The sequence below is a fragment of the Nanorana parkeri genome, unplaced genomic scaffold, assembly GCF_000935625.1.
Source record: "Nanorana parkeri isolate BGI_ZX_2015 unplaced genomic scaffold, ASM93562v1 scaffold2168, whole genome shotgun sequence".
Classification (NCBI taxonomy): domain Eukaryota; kingdom Metazoa; phylum Chordata; class Amphibia; order Anura; family Dicroglossidae; genus Nanorana; species Nanorana parkeri.
The window spans coordinates 94,366-117,808 of record NW_017308436.1 but is presented as its reverse complement, the minus strand read 5'-3'; the positions used below and the strand labels follow the sequence as shown (position 1 = coordinate 117,808).

The 23,443-nt window shown below is 42.1% G+C and overlaps 1 protein-coding gene across 1 annotated transcript in view; it reads left to right on the top strand.

Moving 5' to 3' along the window:
- LOC108800929 (serine/threonine-protein kinase 10-like) overlaps positions 1 to 23,443 on the top strand; it is a 65,397-nt gene that overhangs the window by 27,213 nt on the left and 14,741 nt on the right. Inside the window, exons 5-12 of the mRNA XM_018572913.1 lie at positions 4,673 to 4,745; positions 10,226 to 10,420; positions 11,890 to 11,971; positions 12,069 to 12,185; positions 12,371 to 14,062; positions 18,174 to 18,337; positions 21,399 to 21,522; positions 21,806 to 21,985. Coding sequence (XP_018428415.1) covers positions 4,673 to 4,745; positions 10,226 to 10,420; positions 11,890 to 11,971; positions 12,069 to 12,185; positions 12,371 to 14,062; positions 18,174 to 18,337; positions 21,399 to 21,522; positions 21,806 to 21,985 — 2,627 coding nt within the window. The remainder of the gene's footprint in view (positions 1 to 4,672; positions 4,746 to 10,225; positions 10,421 to 11,889; positions 11,972 to 12,068; positions 12,186 to 12,370; positions 14,063 to 18,173; positions 18,338 to 21,398; positions 21,523 to 21,805; positions 21,986 to 23,443) is intronic.

Sequence of the window (23,443 nt, the reverse complement as noted above, 5' to 3'; positions counted from 1 at the left end):
TTTTTTGGCGTTGGGGTCCCACCTATTCCCACCTAAAGGGTTTGATATTAATTGGGGTGGGGCACACACTTTTTTATATTGTTTCTGTGGACTGTTAAAAAGAAATAATAATTTTTTTTTCTAATGTCACTTTGCTGCAACGAACATTAGTTCGTAAATATTATCTAACTCATTCGAAAGTAACGAAAATTTCCAATTCATCCGATTCCGGAACCGAATTGACTTTCTGACTCAAATCCCGAAAAAAAATAACGAAAAATCCGAAAACGAACTGATCCAAATTTTTTGCCAGAGTACATGTCTAGCTGAAACAGTATACTTAAGCACTGTTGTCCCTGATGCAGTCCATGATGCAGTATAATTTCACTAACTGAAATATTTTCCAAACAGAGTTAGAAACATATACTTTTAATTTCATAACGAGAGGACTCGCGGATCTTTACACACACACACACAATAGGTTGGACATGTGTCTTTATTCAACCTCAAATACTATGTAACTATGTAAATATTCATCTTTAAAATATAAAATGTTATATTACAATAAAAATCTAGGTAGCGTATGAGATAAATATATTGGCACTATAAGGGTGAAAGACAGAAACACAACTCACAGTCCTGGACATTCAGTTGCATAAGTGTTGGCCAACAATGGGAAAAGTGGAGAGCATCCCTGAATGTTGAGTAACATATAGCAGCTCAGAGACATCTGAATAGCATGTCTAGAGATTATCATTGCCTTTCCTTTAAAGACCATGGTCCTAATCAATCTGGAATTTTTTTTTAGCAGATGCAGTTAGGGGAGACTTTGGTCAAAACTGCAGGAAGAGAGGCGCATAAGCAGGGCCACATAGCCAAAACACCAATCTCACTGTTCCCTGAAACTATTAGATTCAACCTGAATGCAATCAATGCTCAGGTCAAATGTGGCATGACCTTCCAAATACTGAAGCTCAAAAGAGAGCTTGGTTTGTATGTGTGTTTTTTGTTATATTTTGAAAATCTTTAATAAACATTTAATATGAAAAAAAAAAAAAGAGAGCTTGGTCCATCCTGAGAGCACTGATTTGGGCAAACTAACTAGTGTATGCTATGTGTTAAGTGAAGCTTGATGACTCGTGTTCTTTCAATCACTGCAAGAGTTTTGCAAAGATTTGTCTTAAGTGTAAAAAAAAAAGGTTTCTGAAGTAGAAACGTGTCAGTTTTATCATATATGATGGGAGAACAATTTCTCGTGCAGTCATGCTTGTGAATACAGCTGAGCAGTAACAGTGGGTGTTGAGCGGTACCTAGAAAAGAGGAAGGAACTTTTTATCTGTAACTAAATTCACAGTACAAGCAGCATGAAAAGCATTCTTCATGTTGTGTATAGATAATATAACATACATATATAGAGATTTTATTAACTATCTAACATTAGGTCATTCCGGTAGTACCAATAAATCGAATATAAATAAATCAGCTAGTGGAGGTTTTGATGTTTTCTTTTGTACAGGTGAAAAGTTGAAAAACAAAATCCAATGTTACGGCACTCACCAAAAAGGGGGGGGAGGGGAGGACAGGTGGTCATGGAACTGAAAGGTAAGCAGGTGTGCAGCTTCTAGTATAAGCGGACCCGGGTGTCCGACAAGTGGTGTGTAAGGACAAAGAAAACAGAGGAAGAAGCGCTACAACCAAGGGAGGTGTTGTGTCAATGGACAGGAAAAATGGCTGCAACTGACGGTTTTGCCTGTTGCGATGGGTAGATGTTCTCTGTGTCAGTTGTCGCTTTTCCGATGGTGTTGGTGTAATCCAGGACAAGAGGATTACACCAACATTCTCTTTAACTTACCAGTATCAACCCACATTTTTATTTCAATTTAATTTCATTAGTATGGCCAAGGGCTCATAAAATTGAATGCACATCCCTCAATCCCCTTTCATCTGGAACACCCTAACCAAAAGTTCTTTCAGATTGTTGAACTGGACTAACCATAGGTATACTTCAAGTTGAAGGGTAGGAATAACTGGTGTGCAGCCTGAGAAATATCACTCACATAATTGGTCTTCTCTTTCATTACACTTCTGATCCTTCATACACATGTGGCAAGGCACCTTCGTATAGGTGTCTTATTGCTAGCATGCCTATTTTGTACCTGCTTTGTTCTGCTTTTATAACTTGGCCATAATAAGCAAAAACAACCTCTGCTCACGATGAATGGTTTTGAAAGCTTATTGAGAAGAGTTACAAAGTAAACATAAAGATTAAATAGAATATAGTAGAGATTAGGAAAGGATGTTATCTTGACCCACGGAGGTCTTGCATTTGGTTGCCATAGCTTAGCATTTTCACAGGTACGCAAGGAGACATGTGACTATGCAAAAATATTGTTTCGTTTCAATTGTGGATTTTTATTGCTTTCGTTTTTTTTAATTTCACATCCGAAATTTGATTTGTTTCGTTGTTCGGATTTCAAATCTGTTCGATTTTTGTTTTTGGAACTAAGTCAAATGACCGTGCATGTAGTGCAACCCCCAACAGCCTAAAAGACACATCTAATAGGCCAGAGAACAGCAACATGTCAAATTTAGTTTCGTCTTGAACAAAATTCAGGACAGTTGTCATTAAAGGACCATTCAGATTCATTCACATTCGGACTTGTTCAAATTTGGATTCATCCAAATGTCAGAATTTAACGAAATTTGTACGAATATCCATTCAGAACGAAACAAAATTTGCATGTCTAGATACAAGCTTTTAAAGACAGTTCAGTTGTCACGTAAAAACTCCTTAAATCATTTTTATGTTAACTCATTAAGAATTTGCACAAACCACACGCGTAACATTTGCAAGATTTGCAAGAAACATTGATTTCTGTTACCACAAAGGACTCGTGGCACTCCTACATGTATTGAAGATTGCTGTGTAATCTTTAATTCATCAATCGGCATACAGCATATGTCTCAGATATAATCACTAACATATTTGACACATACTTGCACTTAATCATAGAGCATCTGTTCTATGTTCTATGTGGAGGGGGAGGCGATGCGGAAAGTAAAGGATGAGGAGGAAAATGGGCTGTTTGCTGCTGACTATTTACACTGAGGTGCTGCTCCTACTGCTGCATAATAATGTGTTTCTTCATGTATGTGGTATCCAAATGACTGGTATTTTTACCATGGCTGATACACCGCAGGCAGATGCTGCAGAACACAATTATGCTGCCGGCAGCAGATACATAAAAAAAAGCCCACGCTGCAAAGCTCTGTGGACCATCCCTGAAGATAGACATGACCTGTACCTTGGCGGTATTGCTGCCAGATGAATTAGGACAGCTGCTCCTTCCACCAGTTCACTGCAAACTGCCCCTAAATACATTTCTCTCTCACTGCTTTTCTGCCTCTCCCTCAGCACTTTCCTGCTCTCCAACTGTTGGCACCCATGGACGGTCTGGCACCTCATTATCCACCCCCACCTCATCGCTGGAACCCACTTTGCAGTAAGCGCCAGCTGCTGAAACATCACTGCCTCTTGCTGCCCCCAGCCTGATGCCCCTTCCCCCACCCCCTTCCATAGCCATGGTGCTATCTTTCTCATCCTCAGTATCTGAAAGGAGGAATGTTTGCACATGACCAAGATCAACATCCTGCAGCAAGTCAGTGTTCGAGTGATGTAATAATTCTGGTTACTCCCCATTGCCAAATTGCAGAGCTATAGCTGGATTAGCTAAGGAGGTGGAGGAAGTAGAAGGGAAGGAAGAAGAGGGTGCACTAGCAGCGGCTGCAGTTAACTGCCTGATCTGTGCCTGGGAGGAGGAAGAAGAGATAGCTTCTTCAGCCATTCAACTATCTCCTGCGCATGTTGTGACTGTATAGTACGGCCACTCTATAAGAGAAAAGGAAGACGTGCCTGCCTCTACATGTTGAGGCCCAATGTGAAACTTGAAATAAAAGAACATTTGAAAACCCCAATAAAGGAAAAACAAAAAACAAAGGGGAGAAGTGTTGGTTATGTGTTTAAAATAAAGCAATGAGACCTATAGCATACATATAGATAGAACTTCCTGTATATCATAGATATAAGCATGCATATTGAAAACTAGCATAGACTAGCATTGCAGTACAGCGCCATCTACAGCTCAAAAGACATAATTACAGTATATGCTGTTGCAATTCTACCAAGTAGGAATAGAGGGATTAGGAGGTGGTGATGGATGAGGAGGTTACATTAGCAATTTTTATTGGATGCGACGGAGGAAAAAGCTGAACTAACTGAACCCATGTTAGATCTATGGGCAGTCAGATGTAAGTAGACATGCGTCCAATTACATCTGATTACCTCCAATCCATCCTATTCAGGTCCATTTATTCTGGAACTAGATGTAGTCGGGGGTAATCAGATGTAAACAGACGCATGTCTGCTTACATCCGGCTGCCCATAGAGTTAAATTGGGCTTCCGATCCTTCCATCTGAAGGCACTGTCCGTGTGAAAGGGTTCAAGACTTTTCCCTTTTGTTATCATGAAATTCAGAAGGCAACTATCTCACCCTACATGCTGGATAGAGAACCCCTCAAGGAATAGCAGAGAGATAATGTCCCTTGTAGAGATATTAGCTTATGAGACTGCTTTTTTTATAGTTGTATTTTTATTTTTACTAATGAAGTGATTTGTGTCCTTTTTCTCATAAGCGGATTTTGGTGTCTCTGCGGTGAACAGCCAGACGTTACAACGCCGTAGCTCTTTTATCGGAACACCTTATTGGTGAGTACAGTACATTTGTAATGACATAGAATCATTGTAGATGTCCCTTGTAGTACAGTAATCAGAACACAAAAAGCAAAAAACTGAAATCCATATAAATCATCTGTACAGTGAAGAAATACATTTTAATTCTCAGCTGCTATGATAAAAAAATCAGTTAAATAATTTAAGGCCCGCATACATTATTTAAAGGAGAGTGGTTACTTAGAAACCAAAGCTTAGGAATGGATCAGTGCGCTAATCTAACTAGCATGTTTCCAATGGGTCTGTCAATGTCCAGAATAAAGAAAACCTGTACTGAGAGAAATTAAGCAGTTGCCACTGCTGGGCTACTAAAAAATGCTAGTAGCCTGTATGTCCCTGTCTTTGGTACTAGCTGAGCCAGTGACCCATAAAAAGCATAAAGATTAAGGCCCCGTTCACACGATGTTGTGTTAATTGCCAAATACCGTGTGTTTAATGCACGCTATCACACAGCACTCCTAGCGTGCATTACTGTGTGCTAGGTGCATTGCATTGCCATTCATTTGAATGGCACCCCAATGCACCACCATCACCACAATACACGGTATTGTTGAACCACGCGTCGTGCTGCAACATATGGCCGCCCGGAGATGTGTTGGTGTGCCATTCAAATGAATGGCAATGCAACTCACTTAGCGCGTGGTAACAAAGGACTATGCGATAGCGTGCGTTCAATGCACAGGATCGTGCAATTACACGCAAAACACGATGGTGTGAAATGGCCCTAAAAGTCAGAATCCCAGATCTTTATACTTGTTCCTGGTTAGTAATACAGAATGTACTGAAGCCTTTGAACCAGAATGATAGCCAGGCAACCAGCATTTTTTAAAGGATTGGCCAGCAGTGGCAGCTGCCAGCTTTCATAGTTCCTCTGTACAGCGTTTCTTTGATTTTACAATAAGCATATGGTGTATTCTCAAATCACAGCACAAGAAAACTGATACTGGTCAGACTGATACTGGTCAGACTGATACTGGTCCAAGAGCGATCGCTCTTGATGAAACGCGTGTCGGGTGGAGTCTTCTGGGGATTTTTTTTATGATGTTTCACTCCTGTTTGGACTGCTGAGTGGAGTTTCCCGATGAATCTGTGTGGGATTTTTTGCAGATTTATCCTATTGTAAATGTAAGTGCACTTGTTTTTAAATGAATTATGTAATAAATGGTTTTACACTATGATGTCTTTTAATGTCCTGTTTATGACGAAATATTGAAAGAGTCACCATTTCAGCACTGATGCCATTGGTCCTGTCTGTGTGGTGAGAAGCCATCTGAGAGATAACATCAACGTGGATTGCTTGCTATGACCAAAGTATATTTATACTAGGTCACATTAATTCTGGTGAGTGCCATATCTGAAGGGGCACGTTGGGATTCACTATCACTATGAACACTGATGGAATGCTGAGAAGAATATATAAAGATTGGGATTGAATTTCATTTTTTTTTTTTACAAAAGGTGTTTGTGTACCCAATTTTGGTCTTTCACACCATTTATTACTATTTATCACTTTTGTTGTTATTATCACATTAATCAATTGGTTTAGAGCAGGGGTGTCAAACTTAATTTCTTTGCGTGCCGCATCAGCATTATGGTTGCCCTCAAAGGGCCGGTTGTATCTGTAAGACCATATAAATGTATCTACTCTTTATCATATTAAATAATTGCCTCTGCATTTGATTATTACTGGTTTTAGTAATAACTTAATAACTCTGAAAATAGAAGTCGAGGAAAAATAATGGCAATTAGTGTAATAGTGCAGACTCTCAGGTGGCTGTGCAGGTTCTATGGCGAGCTGTGCGGACTCTCAAGTGGGCTTTGCAGGTTCTATGGTGAGCTGTGTGGGCTCTCAGGTGGCTGTGCTGGTTCTATTGTGGGCTGTGCAAGCTCTCAGGTCGCTATGCAGGTTCTATGGTAGGCTGTGCAGGCTCTCGAGTTGCTGTGCGGGTTCCATGGTGGACTGTATGGATTCTCAGGTGGCAGTGCGGGGGTCTATGCTGGGCTGTGAAAACTCTCAGGTAGGCTGTGTGGGGTCTATGCTGGGCTGTGCAGACTCTCAGGTGCTGTGTGGGGTCTATGCTGGACTGTGTGGACTCTCAGGTGGGCTGTGTGGGGTATGTGGTGGGCTGTGCGGGGTCTGTAGTGGGCTGTGCGGGGTCTATGGTGGGCTGTGCAGGTGCTAAGGTGGGTTGTGCAGGTTCTATGGTGGGCTGTGCGGACTCTCGGGTGGCAGTGCGGGGTCTATGCTGGGCTGTGCAGGGTCTTAGGAGGGCTGTGCAGTCTCACCATGTCAGTCTTGGCAGGTGCGGGTGGCATGGATCCACAGGAAGGCTGCTGGGACTTTGCTAGGGACCTTGGATGCCTTCCTGTGAAGCCCGGCACCTGTTTACAGCACCGGCTTCAGAGAGGTCCGAGGGTCACATGAAATGGCCTGGCGGGCCGGATTCAGCCCGCGGGCCTTGTGTTTGACACATGTGGTTTAGAGTGTATCACATAGGGACTATTATCAGTTTGCTAGCGCTGTGATTTGAGAATACATTCACTACCTGCTTTTTGAGGTCACTCAGCAGCAGCTGGTTTATAGATTTACACATTATATATAAGTTTGTGTTCATTTAGGTGTCATTTCAGCACAGCCCTTATTATTTCAATAAGCATATGATGGTTAGTTGAGACAGAAAGTGAAGGGAAATAACTAAAAATCTCTGAGTTGTAACCATAGAAAGAGTTGAGGGGACACATGTTCTTGCAACAGCTCTCTTAGCTGGGAAATGTGTTTGCATTGGAGAGATTTCCTCTAATTTCCGGTTCCATCTCCAAAACGGGAAGTGAAGGATATGAGCTGCAAAAGAATAACCTAATAGGAGTTTACCCTTCCCTAATCTAATCCTGGGGCATGAAATACAATGTAAAGACTTAACGACCTGTTGGAATGGACCACTGTATATATTTCTGACCTTGGGTACAATATTGCATTACAGATAAAAAAAGAACACATACAATGTCCTCAATTGGGAAAAAAAAAATTTTTGTGCCACTATGTCAGTGCTAGAAGATTTTTTTACCATGAGAAGTAGCTTTCACTGTCGATGGTTCCAGCACTTGAAAAAGTATTGGCCTGTTGGAAGTTAAGTCGAGGTTAGGGCAGTGGCGTCACAAAGGGGTGCGGAGTGTGCAGCCCGCACCCGGGTGCCACCATTGGAGGGGCACCGGCACTCCAAAGCAAATCCAGTACGTCTATTTATTCACATACTTGTTGCAAATGCAAAACACATGATACAACGTTTTGGGGTCTCACAGGATCCCCTTCATCAGGCAAACAAGTGATCACTTGTTTGCCTGATGAAGGGGATCCATTGTTTGCCTGATGAAGTGATCACTTTGCCTGATGAAGTGATCACTTGTTTGCCTGATGAAGGGGATCCTGTGAGACCCCGAAACGTTGTATCTTGTGTTTTGCATTTGCAACAAGTACGTGAATAAATAGACGCACTGGATTTGCTTTGGAGTGCCGGTGTCCATCTTTTACTTATACTTTGATGGAAGCCACCCGTTGACACCTGCTGCACCCACTTCTTATCTCATGGGGCAGAGCTTCTGAGTGCGATGGGTACACGGACTGTACCACTGGAGGGGCGACAGCAAAATGACTGACTGTCACCCACTCTGAAAAGTCGGGCACTCGGTCATGAACTGAGAGCCCGACAGTGTCAGGAGAGAGGAGGGGACCCAGCGGCATACTTCATCCCGCCAAGTGAACGTCCCCTCCTCTCTCTGCCGGCGTCAGCATCAAGATGGCTGCCGGCAGGCGTCAATAAGATGACCGCGCATGTGGTGACACCCGGCCTCGGGACGCCCCTGGGTTAGGGTCCAACTTTTGGAGTTGTTGAGGATAAAGATTAGATGAGGTTGAAGTGTATCTAAAACCCCAAAAACAATGCTACATTGCTGCATTAGTTTTCTTTTTTTCTTTTACCTGGTGATTCGACCACTAACACACTTCCTGTCCTAGGTGACAATGCTTACACACTGTGGAGTATCTACTGAGATGCAGCGTTGGTACCCTAGGAAAGTAAGTTTGTTAGTTCTATAGATGGTGTTCCAATGGCTTACTTTACAGCAACAAAAAACGATGGTGGTTCTAACCCCTCACCACTCTATCCAAATAAATAAATTAAAATTAGTTATACTGTAACTGTTAGGGGTCAGGTGACCATGTGAAACATTTGATTTTACTCTTGTTTTTACTTTAAAATTATATAAAATGATTTAATTTCACTATAAAATTATCTATCAGCACTGTTTGTTGAAAACCAACATACTGCTTATAAGGTCATCACATATCACTGATTTATTAACTAGACTGTTAAATGATTATTTTATATGACTATTAATATTGGCTTTATTTGCATTGACATGGTTTCAGATTGGCTACAATTGTAGAGAGGGGTGGAATGATATGTAGTTGAGGCATTAATACAAAGCTGCGCTAATTCATTAGTACATCTTAGTTACATCTCTCTGCAATTGCACATACTGTAACAGTTACATTTTAACAAAAGCTTCAAAATCAGTTCCGACCTGAGCTATAGTCGGACCCGCGTCCTGGGACCACAGGATCGTGTGGTAGTGCACACAGCGGTTGCCGCGCGGCCCCATTGATTTAAATTGGGTTACATCTGTGCAGCAGATGCTAAAAATTACAAGTACCTTTTTTTGCGGCACACGATGTGCAGCATTTTTTAGTGTTCATTTGCACAGGCGTAATCACAGTGGGAAACTGCGCGATCAGATGTTGTGACTGGGTTTCCATTAGAAAATAATGGCACCGCCAGCGCGATCGGCTGTAGTTGGCGACTCCGTGACCGCCTGGCAATCCGTGTGGTTTTGTGCACGATTGCCACGCAGTCACGGATCGCCCAGGTGTGAACTTAGCCTAAATTCAGCATATATCGCCACGTGCAGATTGTGTAATGTCAAGATTAATTAGGGGATTGTTGCATGTACTAAGTAGTCACATCTTACCTTCATTCAGTTCACGTATGAAGCTGTACTCCTGACAGTACCAGACCCTTAAATAATAGGTAGGTGCTTGAAGTGATAGCGTTGAATGGTGACTTCACTCAATATGGTGGCGAGAATGTCCCAGGCCCATATAAACGTCTGTAACGCTGTTCCACACAATCAATTTGTCAAATGTAATTACATGTCTGAAGTGCTGGTGACTTCGTATCCCTATATATTACCTTCAAACTGCAGTCATCACAACTGTATATGTCAAGATCATATTTGCACTTCTTATTGCAATGTATTATTGTATGAACAACTACATAATCATTCTAATTTTTATATTCTGCTCACTGCTTTGGTACGTACACTGAAGCTTTTGCATTGTTCTGTAAGCTTGTAGGTCATAGCCCTACTTTATATGCTCCTATCCTCTTTCTTGATTACAGGATGGCACCAGAGGTTGTGGCTTGTGAGACTTGCAAAGATGCTCCATATGATTATAAGGCTGATGTATGGTCTCTAGGTGTCACTCTCATTGAGCTGGCTGAGACTCAGCCACCAAACCATGAGATGAACCCTACCCGTGTCTTGCTGAAGATTCTCAAGTCCAAGCCACCAAGCCTGAAGTATCGTCATTTGTGGTAAGAAAGAAACTGCTGTTCACAACTAGGTAATACGTTATAAAATGTTATTCCATATCTGATGTGTTCTGTAAAACACAAAGGACCCTTTCATCTAGACTGATTGAATAGACAATATAATGCGCACAGGAAGCAATCATATTCCGGCTGTCATTTATTTAATACAGGTTATACAACAAATCTAATATCCTGAGGTGGGGGCTGTGGGCAACACAAACCCCTTTCCTGTCATGATCTATGAGAACCATTATGTGTTTTCCTCATCAAGTGCATTGTAGTTTAATGTTCTATATTTTTAAGCAGTTGGAACCTTGTATATGATCTAATGTGGAGCAGCATCCCAAAAAACCCAGTTACAGGTGCAAACTGAAGGAGAGGCCCCCTTCCAAGACCTCAAAGCAACACAAAAGCTCTGGCCTCACATCCATTGAGACCGCTGTAAGAATTCAAAGAAACCTGTTGTGTTAGTTAATGATAGTTGCCTGAAAGTCATGTTCATCCAATGTTTTTTAAATAGTTTCAGGCTAGGTTCATACCTAGGCGACTCCTGACCGCGGGGCAATCCGCGCGGCTTTGTGCACAATTGCACAAATCGTGTGGTCAGGAGTCGCCAAGGTGTGAACCAATCGCGCTGTGGGTGCCATTACTTTCTAATGGCACCCCAGTCGCGCTGGGCGGATCGTGCGGTTTCCCGCCGTGATTCCGCCCGTGCAAGTGAACATGAACGCTAAAAAAGCAGCGAGTCTTGTACCTTTTTTTAGTGATTTCCGCGTGGATGTCACCCCATTGAAATCAATGGGGCCACGCATCAATCGCTGTGTTCACTAGCACACAATCGCGTGGCCCCTGGACGCGCGTCCCGGGTGTCGTGTGGTGTAGTGCAGGTGTGAACCTAGCCTGAAAGTCACTGACCAGGAACAACTATGCAGAACAGAAGTTCTGACCTTCTACTCTGAACGCTTGCTCAAGCTCTGTGACTGAGAAATCACTGAAGCCATGGAACTAGTATTCTTAGAAGAAGTTCAGCAATTGCATTCTTTGAATTTGTCGCAGAACATGTTTCCTTTGAATGGCTGTGAGATAGCCAAAAAATTAACAAATTGGTTGACACATAGGATCACTAACCATCTAAATGGCACCTGAGACCAACAAGGTTTGAGCTTTGGTGTCTTTAACCTCATATGTAATTTATTATCAGACATCCCAACCTGCAAAACCTTATTTCAGAGAGGTTCCCGTCTCATTTCAGGGAGGTGCCCTTTCTGTTTTGTCTTTTTTACAGCCGTCATCAGAATATAAAATAAATAATAATGATAATAACATATACAGTATATACATACATACATACATACATACATACACAAAGTGGGAGCTGCTATCTAATAGAGGGAGACTCCCTGAACATCAGGGAGACTTGAGATCCCTGTATTATGGTTTATTTAATGAGGATACTTTCTGACTCTACCTAGGTCACCAGAGTTTAAGAGTTTTCTCCACAAGTGCTTACAAAGAAACCCGCAGGAACGATCCTCAGCTAGTGAGCTTCTTGAGGTTAGTAATAAAGATATATAATAAAAACAAAGAACCGATTCTGGTAACTTCTCCACAAAAACCACCAATAAACAAAAAAAACATGTTTTTTCCCAAGCACCCATTTGTGTCTAGTGTTACTGACAACAGCCCGCTGAGAGAACTAGTGGCTGAGCTCCTGGCAGATATCATGGAGGAGGAAGAAGTGGGGAGTCTGAAGGACAGCAGTTCTGAGGTAAGAATTATGTATTGTACCCTTGAATGTAAGATTTCTTCTCTAAAATATCATAAGGTAACACAGTTTAAAAATTATTTTCAGTATGGAAAAGTAATGCTAGCAAAATGCCTAAAGAATTCAAGCGATAAGTAATAATACTATTGTCTAATACACTTAAATAATATTTCATTATTTGATTACAGATTGAACTTACGCTTGGAAGTAACAGTACAGATAACAGTTTGACAGACACCAAATCTCCAGTAAAGAAGTCTTCTGTCAAAGCAGAGGATACATGTACAAGAAATGGTTTGCACCAGTCTAGTGAAGTTCAAGAAGACCCTGTAAAAGACCTCAGCCAGAAGCCACCAATTCCAGTACAGAGAGATAGAAGTTTCTTAAAACAGATGCGCAGGCGCTCTGCCCCTTCTCTTTCCAAAGACGTTAGGGCATCTGTTAAGTGGAAAATGGATAGTGAAAATAGTCACATGAAGGAGAAAGAGCTTTCTAAGTGGAAGAAAATCGCTCTTCAAAATGATCCTATTGTTCCACCCAACTCTGAAATTACAGAAGTTGACTCTTCTGCACCTCTTGAAACAAAGGTGGAGGACACTAAAGTTGTAGAGGAAATCAGCAGAAATGCTTTAAATGTAGAAGAGGATTCTAAAGAGATTTCTAAAAAATATCTACACGACACACAGAATTTACCCCAAGTAGATGTTCATGACAACTTTGTCTTCATAGGCCGTTCAGTTTCAGGCCATTCAGGTTCCCCTAATACCAAGGATAAAGCCAGTAGTCCTGTCTCACCTGTCTGTCCGATGTCAGAGTGGAGAAGTAGTGAGGACCTCTGCATTTCTTCTAGGAAGATAGGTAGAACATTGTCAATGCCAGGCCATTTAAGGAAATGTTCTTGGATAAAACTAAAATCCAATGGCTCAGCTAGTAATACAGAAGGTGAAACTACTGAGTGCACTGACAATCAAAAACCTGATGGGTATTTAAGGAGTGACAGAGCTGAGGTGGTGATGAAAGGTTCTTGTTCTGTTTCTGCACAACCGTCTGATGTACTGAAATGGGACCGTTCCTCTGAGAAAAGGGAGAATAGAGCATCGGTAAAATGGGAAATGAGAGATCTGGGTGGAACATATAACAAAGTCAATCATGTACAAGAAAGGCTAAATGATCCAAAAAATATCTCTGTGCTTGAAGATACTCAAGAATGCAGCAAAGAAATGGTTATTAATACTTCTGAAATGGAATGTATAGAGACTATGGTCTGCCAGCCACATATATCCCCTCCATCAGCTAAGAACCATGAAGATTCTGCAGAGTCCATTGTGACCAATATAGAAAATACAAAGAACAGTAATGAAGTAGCAAACTACAGTTATATAGACACATGTGGCCAAACATATGCAGAGCCGCTCAGGCCAGTTTCACCAGACCATATTAGACAGACCGGCGGAGGCAAACCAAATTTCCGGGATGCATCTGGGAAAATACTGCGGAGATGGACCTTCCCTTTTTCAGAAAGTGAAAAAACTAGTTCACCACAGGACACATCTCAGGAAACAAAGCCAGATTTTAAAATCATGGTGGATGTTAATGGACAAGACAACAGAAAGTGTTCCTCAACCAAAGGACATAGAGTGAGATTTGAGGAAAGTGTTATCATGGAGTCTGAGGTTGAGAAAACAGTCGGGACTGGTGAGCAAGGAATTGTTCATAGACATAATAATAAAACCATACCAAATAAAAGTTTAAACTTTGCTCGATGCTCATGGACCGTCATACCCAGTGAGCTAAACGATGGAGCTATTCAGGAAAATGAAGGACTTGCATACCTTGGAAGTGGAACGCAAATGGACTCAAGTCTGGAGAATGCACAGGAGGTAGGAGATCTCAGTAGGCTTTGTAAGACAAGGTTATTTGCACCTAACTGAAGACTGTCTCACATTATTGTTTGTGTTAACATGAAAAGTATAGTCCCAGACTCAGCTTACATCTTTTTCACCTAGCAGCTAGAAATGAGGAAACCACGTTGTACAGATTCTCCTGGCTCACAATGTTTTTATAAGTCATGAGTAGAATATAGAGCAGAGGTTTTGCTCATCTGTTCTAGTAATAACAAATGTGGAATGGAACCTACATAGATTTTCTGTCTTAAAATATACCTGCACTTTCACTGAAATTTCTACATTTGCACTTTGTGACTTTGTCACAGCAGCCTCCGAAATATTAGTATTATGTGTTACCTGTACAAAAATAATTTCTGCTTCCAGTAACATTGCTTGCCGCCTCCTTACTTTGCATACATCCTGCTGTGCACTGAATACCTGCTTCTGACCTATTGCTGAAATAGTTCAATACAGCGCAGATCTACAGTCTCCAAACAGCATCCTCTAGTGGTGTCCCGGAGCAACTCAGAGTAAAGATGGATGCAAAAATGGGAGATATCTTTAGTAATGTTATCCTATCATATTTGCGTTATTATATAGGCTGCACCACTAAGTACAATATTTATTAAAAGTGCTGTTATATTTTAAACAGAGGGTGTAAGGCATTTAGAATGTTACATAGTTACATAGCAGTGACGTTCGGTATCCTCGGATTTTGGTGAGGCATTCCCCAACCCCACCCCCAGCATGCACAGCCCCGCCCCCAGCCTGCCAAAGCCCCGCCCCCCAACCTGGTCACCAAGCTAGTTTGAGGGAGGGAGGAGACAGGGAGGAGCCTCCCGGTCTCTCCCTCCCTCGTCACTGCTGAAGCATTAAAGATCGATGGCCTCAGTGGGTTTTTTTCTCTTTTTTTGATTGGACAGCTTGGACCAATGGCGAAACTTGAAGCTGACAGTTTTTTCCTCCATAATACTAGGTAAGGCTCTGCCTCACCTGCCTCCCCTGAGAGCACGTCCCTGTTACATAGTTAGTCAGGTTGAAAAAAGATACAAGTCCATCAAGTTCAACCTATGTTAAAAGAAAAACTGTGCATACCAGCAGCAGCCACCACAACATGCATGGTATTACATCAATTAGCCGGATTACCTTAATTTTGTTAAAAAGGCTTGACTTCCTTGACTTCTGGGATAAACCCTGCCAAAATACCAAAACTCAGAGGATTCAAGCTCTTAGGAACAAAGAAAGGTAGAAATGTTAATTTTAACATGTTCACTGGGCCAAACAATTTGCATCAAAGTACAGCTGTCACAAGAGAAACATGTGAGCTGCCATTCCTGGCTACCCTCAGCCATGTGTGACTTCAGTGCTGAGGCCAACATAGAACACATCAAAGATCCCTTAATACTTAATTGCTGAGGCCAACATGGAACACATGAGAGATCCCTTAACACTTCATTGCTGAGGCCAACATGGAACACATCAGAGATCCCTCAAAATGTGCATTCTGCCTTTCATAACTGGCTGGCTGGAATTACATATGAGGGAGGGATGGACAAGGCTTAGCAAAACATACATTGTGGTTGTTTTCCTCTAGTAATTTGTGGTCTTTCTCCAAAATGTACTTGAATGGAGTGCAGACTAGAAGTCATCACTATCTTATGTTGCATTTTATGAACTGATCTTTAGATATCTTTTTAAATTTTACTGGTGATCATGGTAGACCACATACATGCTGAATATAAACAATGCAATACTTAAACTAGTCTAATTTGGGATGTTAATGCTTGAATGCAGGAAATGACAAGGCAGAGGTACAAAATTGTATATGCTAATTTGCTGGGTACCCCAGAATATGTAAGGGGCCTGAAGAGACAAAGTTACATTGATTATGAAAAGATCCTCTGCTCTGTCTCCTGGGATTAGGACCTGTGGAGAGAATGTAGCCCCTCAGTCAATCCCAGGAGGTTATCTGGTAGGTGGAAACACCTGAGGTGACAGTGGTCAGCTGGAGCTGTCAGTTCTGGCTGTGAAGTGTTCTGAGCTACGGGATCATCCAATCCCAATCCTGTTAAAGCTACTTAAACCATCAAGATGTGAAGCACCTCCACTGATCCAAGCCCACATGGGCTAAGGTGGTGCCTGGTGGAATGCCATAAGCCTAGTTCATGTTTCCTCTGGCCTTTAAAATAGGAAGTTCTGCAAGCTAGGACAAAGCAATGGATGGCTTTGAAGTACTCTGAAAGTATCTACCATGCCATATATTAGCCTTTTTAAAACTGAAAACAAACACTGTTTTTAGGTACTTTGCTGTAGTAAATAGAAAAGGTTGTAAAAACATCTCCTCCGTGTAACTTCTTGAGTTCAACAGTGCTGTGAACTCTGAACTCCATTATCACAAAATGGTGTGAGTGGAGTACAGAGAACTGTCTATCTGAGGTGAGATTGCTCATGTTTGGTAGAGTCCACCTGAAGAGTGAGAGGCCCAGACATTGGGGCCTGCGGCCTTTGCCCCACCATCACTGGATCTGTGGAAGCCTGTGGTTTTGGAGTGCCCCCCTGAGGTATTTTCACCTGGAAAGTCTTTAGCTCTGTTGGTTTGGCACCCCTTTCCTGATATACTAAAAGAGATAACAAGGTTAATTTACTAAAGAAGTAAAGGCCGTTGACGTAATGAATGCTAGGAGTACAGTAAATGTTCACTTTGTGAAGTGTATGTTAGTAAACAAAAGTGAATTTAGACTTGCTTTTTCTACTGGCCCGCATATTCTGATTGATCCGTCGGGCGAGGGCCATGAGCAGTGGATCTCCCCCACATTATTTCAGAAGGCCACCCTTGCCTCACCTCTTCAACCCCAGCCCCACTCTGTCCCCTCCTCCTATTTTGCACCCCATAACCTATGTATATCCCACCCTCCTAGGCTCCCCCCCACTTCTCTCCTGGGCAACACCCCTCCATCCCAACTTGGAAATTCCAGAAATGGCAAATTGAGTTGTCCATTTGGATATATACATGCCAGAATAGTATTAGGAGAGTAGCCTTCTCTCCCTATGTCTACTAACAATGATGGCCTTATGCCTGTCTTCTCTTTCTCTGATATGACCATGACATTTCGTATGTGAGCAGTACTTTTGTCAACAGTGGGAGATGAACTCACGCACATTGGTACCCTTAGTATGTTGTCCCATCTTCCCTCATACCTGATTCCCATTCCTTCACTGTGGGCAAAACGATTGCTTCCTGCATATTGTTTGTTGTTTATGTGTAACCAACACCTCTGTATTGTCTGTATGTTTGTAATATGTTTTTGAAAACTTTTTTTTAAATTTAAAAAAAAAAAAATTATGAATTCACATTCAATACCCAATGGTGTGTGAAGGAAATTTAAAAACAGGATTTTTGTAGTTAGCGAATGATTGGGTGTACCAGACATCTCAACTCTCTCGGATGTTCCGGAAGTCTCCCGCTATAAGATAGCAGCTCCTGGACACCCAGGAGAGAAACATTTTCTCCCGGAAAGGTTTCCTCTGCTTTATCTAACTGTTATTGGCTATTGCAAATTGAAATAGCCAATAGCAATCTAGCTATTCATTCCCATGCTGGGTTTTTAAAAAATATATATATATATATATATTCTGATGGCAGCAGCCGTCAGAATACTAAAAAGAACAGCAGATAGCAAGGGAAGCATTAGCTTCTTTGCTATCTGCCATCATTTCAGGGGGGTGCTCTCTTCCTTGTTGTTGCACCCCCACCCCCTGAGGGCACCACCCTGAAATGAGAAGGGCACCTTCCTGAAATCACTTATTTCAGGTTGGGATCCCTGGTATACAATGTGAACACAAGTTCACCTTATTTTCCTTCATTCACTTAGTGAAGGGAACAGCCTCTCTGCCTTTAGAAAATCCACCTCAAAGTGTCTTAAAAGTACAGTAATCCTTTAATACCGCCTTCATCTTTTTTTTTTTTTTCCACGCTCTTTTAATTTAGTTCTGGCAATTGTCGGGAGAACACCTGGTCATAGCAGCCAAAACATCTCTTATAAAATTACAATGAACTCAAGAGATTGTTGATAGGAAAGTAATCTGATTTCCCTTCTCTACTCAGGGAGCAGAAATGCATTTAGATCAAAATGAGAATATCACCGAACATGCTGGCAGAACTGTACGGATTACACGGAGGTTCATGTTGGATGGGAAGGAAATGAAAGTGTCATCTTGTAAGCGAAAAGCTGATACAAGCAACAAAGATATGAAAGAGCGTTCAGTTAGGTGAGCATGTGATTTCAAGCCTGCACCTTTATCTGTTTAGGTTGCGTCGATATACGTGTGATATATTTAGTGCTGTAGCGGATCTGCTATGCTGATCAATAGCAAAACTTTATGGATAACTAAAAAAAAATAAGTTTTCCATCTAGTCTTCCTGTTTTAGGCCAGGTTCACACCATTTTCCGGACCAGATCTGGAACGTGGTGCATTGTGTTTTGCCAGGTTTTTGCTGCGATTTTACTACTTTTTTTTTTTAGCTTAAAATGGCGTTTTAGGTGCGGCACAGTGCGTTTGCATGTGTTAGTATGCATTTTTTTATGCGTTTCCATGCAATCCAGTGCATTCCAGACCAGAGAAAATAAGACAAGCACTATTGCTTTGGTCTGGTCGGGAACGGACTGCGCTGGTGTGAACAGAGCCCAGAAATATCATAGGGATACATTGGGATGCTTTTTTGGCTTGGGAAAAAAAACTGCCCTGGCCTGGACATGATCAAAAGTAGCACTATGCTTAGGAGTTAAATCTTAAAAATGCATTCAAGTACCCTATTAACAATACTGGATCTTATTTGTGTCTGTAGATTCTTAGATCATCTCTGAATTGGTGCTGACACTGTCCTTCCTTCTGGAGTGGTGGCTCCTTTTTTTCCCCATGGTCCCTGTGTGTGTTGTAGAGTAGCCACCGCACCAAGCTCACCCCCATGATGGACTACAATCTCACATTTACAGGGTTATTCACAAAGTTGCCGAAGGAAGCCGAGTGAATAAGCGAGCCGAACGACGTTTGTCTATTCACTTCGGCCCAGTACAGCTGATTTCAGCCGTACATCGGCTGCCTTCGGCTGAGCCGAAGTGCAGAGGGACTTCGACCAACATCTGGATTGGCTGAGCCAAAGCTCCAGCAGCTCACTCTCTGCCGTTCGCCCCTATTCTCTTAGGGGCCGAACGGCAGTGACTGAATAGCCGAATGCTGCAGAGCTTGGCTATTCTGCTTGGTACCTCCGAAGAAAAAGAGTGAAATTCATTTTTAAAAAAGAAAAAAAATTGAAAAATAATTTAAAACATTTAAGAAAAAAAATCTGCCCAGTTGTTATTGTTTAATGACAGATCAGCATCCCCAGGTCATTTGTGGACATTGATCTGTATATACAACTGGGTGGAGCGAGCCGTGAGATCACAGCTGGCTCCGCCCAGCTGTCATTTGCATGGAGATCGGTCGGCTGTGGCCGACCTTTCTCCACGCTTCAGCTGTCACTTCGGCTCAGTTGAGCGGAAGCATATGCCTTCGGCTTGGCTGAGCCGCTCGCCTGCCTTCAGCTGCTGTACAGGCTATTGTGAATAGCCCGTACAGCAACCCTTCGGTTCGACTGACTTCTCTAGAGCCTTTTCCTTCTTCTGGAACTCTTTACCCTAACCTGTCCGGCTAGCTCCTACTCTGTCTGCCTTTAGGCGATCCCTAACGACTGATCTCTTCAGGGAAGCCTATCCCGCCTTAACCTAGCCACTGAACTATCACATTCTCAAACAATTCATCCCCACACAGCTACCACCTCCTGTATCACTTGCCCCTCCCTTTTAGATTGTAAGCTCTCACGGGCAGGGCCCTCCCTACCATATTGTCTTGAACTGTATTGTAACTCTAATGTCTTCCTTACATTGTAAAGAGCTGTGCAAACTGTTGTCGCTATTTAGATCCTGTATAGTAATAATAATTTGTCAGAAGATTCAATGCCACCCTACCAAGTAAAGTATGCAGTGTATGATGTCAAAATTGTAGAAGATCCTACTTCCAGACTGTGCCATAATTTGTGGCAGGGCCAAAGCTAGGGGGGCTGGGGGGGGCATGTGCCCCCGAGTGCAGCTTTAGGTAGGGTCCCACTGGGTGTGTGGATGGAGAACTTCTCCCTTGGAGGGGGGGTAGGGAGCAACTCTGAGCCTTTGCCCGGGTGACAATGTCTAGGTTCCTGATTTGTGGACTTGCTGGCTACTAACCTATATAGGGTCCTAAGATGTTACTAATGATTGATTGATTGATTTATTAATTGATTGATTGATTGGCCAAAATCTTATGAATCTTATCAGAGTTCTGAATTTTGTTTATTTATTTATTATTGGTATTTATATAGCGCCGACAATTTATGCAGCGCTTTACATAGTGCACATTCACATCAGTCCCTGCCCTCAAAGAGCTTACAATCTAAGGTCCCTATCTCACATTCATACATACAGGTCCAATTTAGACAGGAGCTAATTATCCTTCCAGCATCTATTTGAAGTGTGGGAGGAAACCCATGCAAGCACAGGGAGAACATGGCTGTCTTTACTGTGTACAGCCATGCCATTTAAAGTGTCCCTATCATCAACAAACAGTGACACTTACAGTATGCACCACAGATCACAAGGTCATGCCAGGATAAAGGTCCCAGGACCCAAACAGCCAATGTGCACCTTTCTTATTCCTGTTTATATGAATGGCTCTGTTTACTCTGCCAAACCCTGAGGAATATCTGATTGCTATATAAATGTATTCAATACATTTTCTGGTTCCTGGAATTGGCTGCCAAGTTCTGTCATTCTTTGTCAATTGGCTACTGTATAATACACAAACAGCCCAATAAGGCTGCGCAAAGAACAATAATGATATGCTATTAAGCACAGCAGCCAATCAGAATCAGTGGCTACGGATTACTGCATTTTGCACGTTATTCGTGCTTTTTGCGCTGCCTTAGTAAATAAAAGAAAAAAAAATTACGGGATTACTGCATTTTGCATATTATCAACGCTTCTTTGCACCACCATAATAAATAATAAATAAGGCAGCAAGTGACGTCATTGTGTGAGAATAAACGAACAAACCTTTTCATCGATCTGAACACAAAAAGGATGATTACATTTTGCGTAGGCAATGAATATATGCCATTTGCATGGAAATCTGTCACAGCGTTGCGCTGCAGCTGTTAACTGCCTATCTGCTGTATTGTCAATCTGTGTCCTCTTTATGTTCTCGAGCAAACGGGGGCTCTTAAAAATCATCCGATGAAGCGCTCATCTAATGTGTTTTGCAGGCGTCAAGAGCTTCAGCAATTGAGACTGTTGCAGAAGGAAGAGATGAAAGCCCAGAGTCAGCTGGAGCAAAGGATGCAGAGGGAGAGGGAGATCATGTTCCGTCACATCGAGCAGGAGATCATAGTAAGAAGTGTCACAATACATAGATGTTGATGATGCTGGCGTGTTCCCATAGTAATCCCTGAATGGAGGATGTCAGGGCACCATCAAGGCCAGACTAGAAATGTTTACAGGAATCTGTTGCATTGTGTTAACCAGACAATAGGGAAGATCTGCTAGAGGTGAGGGAAGTGCTTGATGGTCTTATCCTATACCCGAGGATCGAGGACCGCAGCGGGGGAATTAGTCAGGGGTTAAAGCTTAGGCCTGCATGTGTTCGGTGTTAGTGATCATTTTGCACTCCCAGGGAAAGAAGCAGTACTATGAACGGGAGATTGAGGCCCTGGAGAGACAGATGGAGCAGACACGGACGCGGAGGGAGCAGGAGCACACCAACCGCCTGCGACAAGATGCTCTACGTCTCCGAGCTCAGCACCAGAAGGAAAGGAGCAAGAGGAGGGCAGATTTAAAGGACAAAGGGCAGGAGGTGAGACTGGTCTCAGAGAAAACATCGTCTTTTGGTTTTGCTTTCCATTCATTTTTTTTTATTTCTTTTATTTTGAAGCACAGGATGTAAGTCTTTGATGTGTTGCATAGCTCAATGCACCATTGCTGAAAGGATCAACCTGCTTGTCCTTTGCTTTGGTGCCTCTAGGTTCTTGTCTCATCTATCAATATGTCTACAATAAGTTCCGTTTTGCACGTAGCAGCCAATTAAGTCATTATGCAAATTTTCAGACCTGCACAGGTTGTACCTAATTAATTGCTACCAAGTTTGTATTGCAAGGATGTGGATATGGTAGACACGGTGACATCAGTTCACTAAAGCATAATGCATGATCTCCCATAGTGGTCATTTTTAGCATTGACAATTTTTATACACCACTAAAGCTCATCACACGTTACAATCTGATTGTACAATCTCCTTTAAGGTGCCCATACATCTTACGAATATCGGCCGATTTTCGAATGCGATCGTGTTTTTGTCTGATATTCGTAAGGTTGATGGGTGGTGTACAACCGCAAATACTGTACAATCGATCGACTTTTGACTAGCTAGCAGGTTAGAAAACTTCTGTCGATCATACGATTTTTCGCAAGGTTGGTGGCGTTTCCGTACGAAAATACGTGCGGTCGATTACCGCAGTTCGTCCAGGTGCTTTCTTTTAATTACCGCTGATCCAACCTTGCGATAATCAGGGCAGGATGGGGCCGCCGTACAAAAATCGTACAATGGTTCGATCATCGCGAAATGTTTCGCCCGATGATCGCAAGGTGTATGGGCAGCTTTAGATCTACCAACAACTATGTAGTGCAAGGGCCTACCTGATTGGTTACAAATTGATTGGATAGGTTAGGTTGGTCCCTATTTAGACATCTGCCTGCAAAATCCATCAGTGTAAATGCTTTGTTTATGCTTCTAAATGCTTAAAATTATGTGTGTTTACACGCATATGTGTTTACACACATTTGTCCTTTGTCCACTGGAGTAGCCAGTGAGATTTCTGCAAATAAATGCATCTTGTGTTTACATGCGTCTTGGTGAATTTAGAAGTTCAAATCAATTCCTGGACGCAGCTGACTTCTATTTTTTCTAAACATATCTAAACTGACTGCAGATAAAAGCATTTAAACGCAGGCTGTAATTAGATCCATTGGAAACAATTAGATGCATATATATGCGTTTAGAAAACCATTTTAAATGCATCTAAACGCATCTAATTGTTAGAATACACATTACTGTGTTTATAGCAACAACTCCTGCAGTATACATTTCGGTCACTAGATGGCAGTGTTTATAAGTTCTGTTATATATCTATGGTAGACACTCTGTTGTATTGAACAAGGTAGATAATAAAGCTGTGGCTTCCTTCCTGTTTCAAGCCATGTGCAGCATGCATATCAGACTGTGTGCTTGTGTTTCTCTGTGAGGCTGTGCAACAAG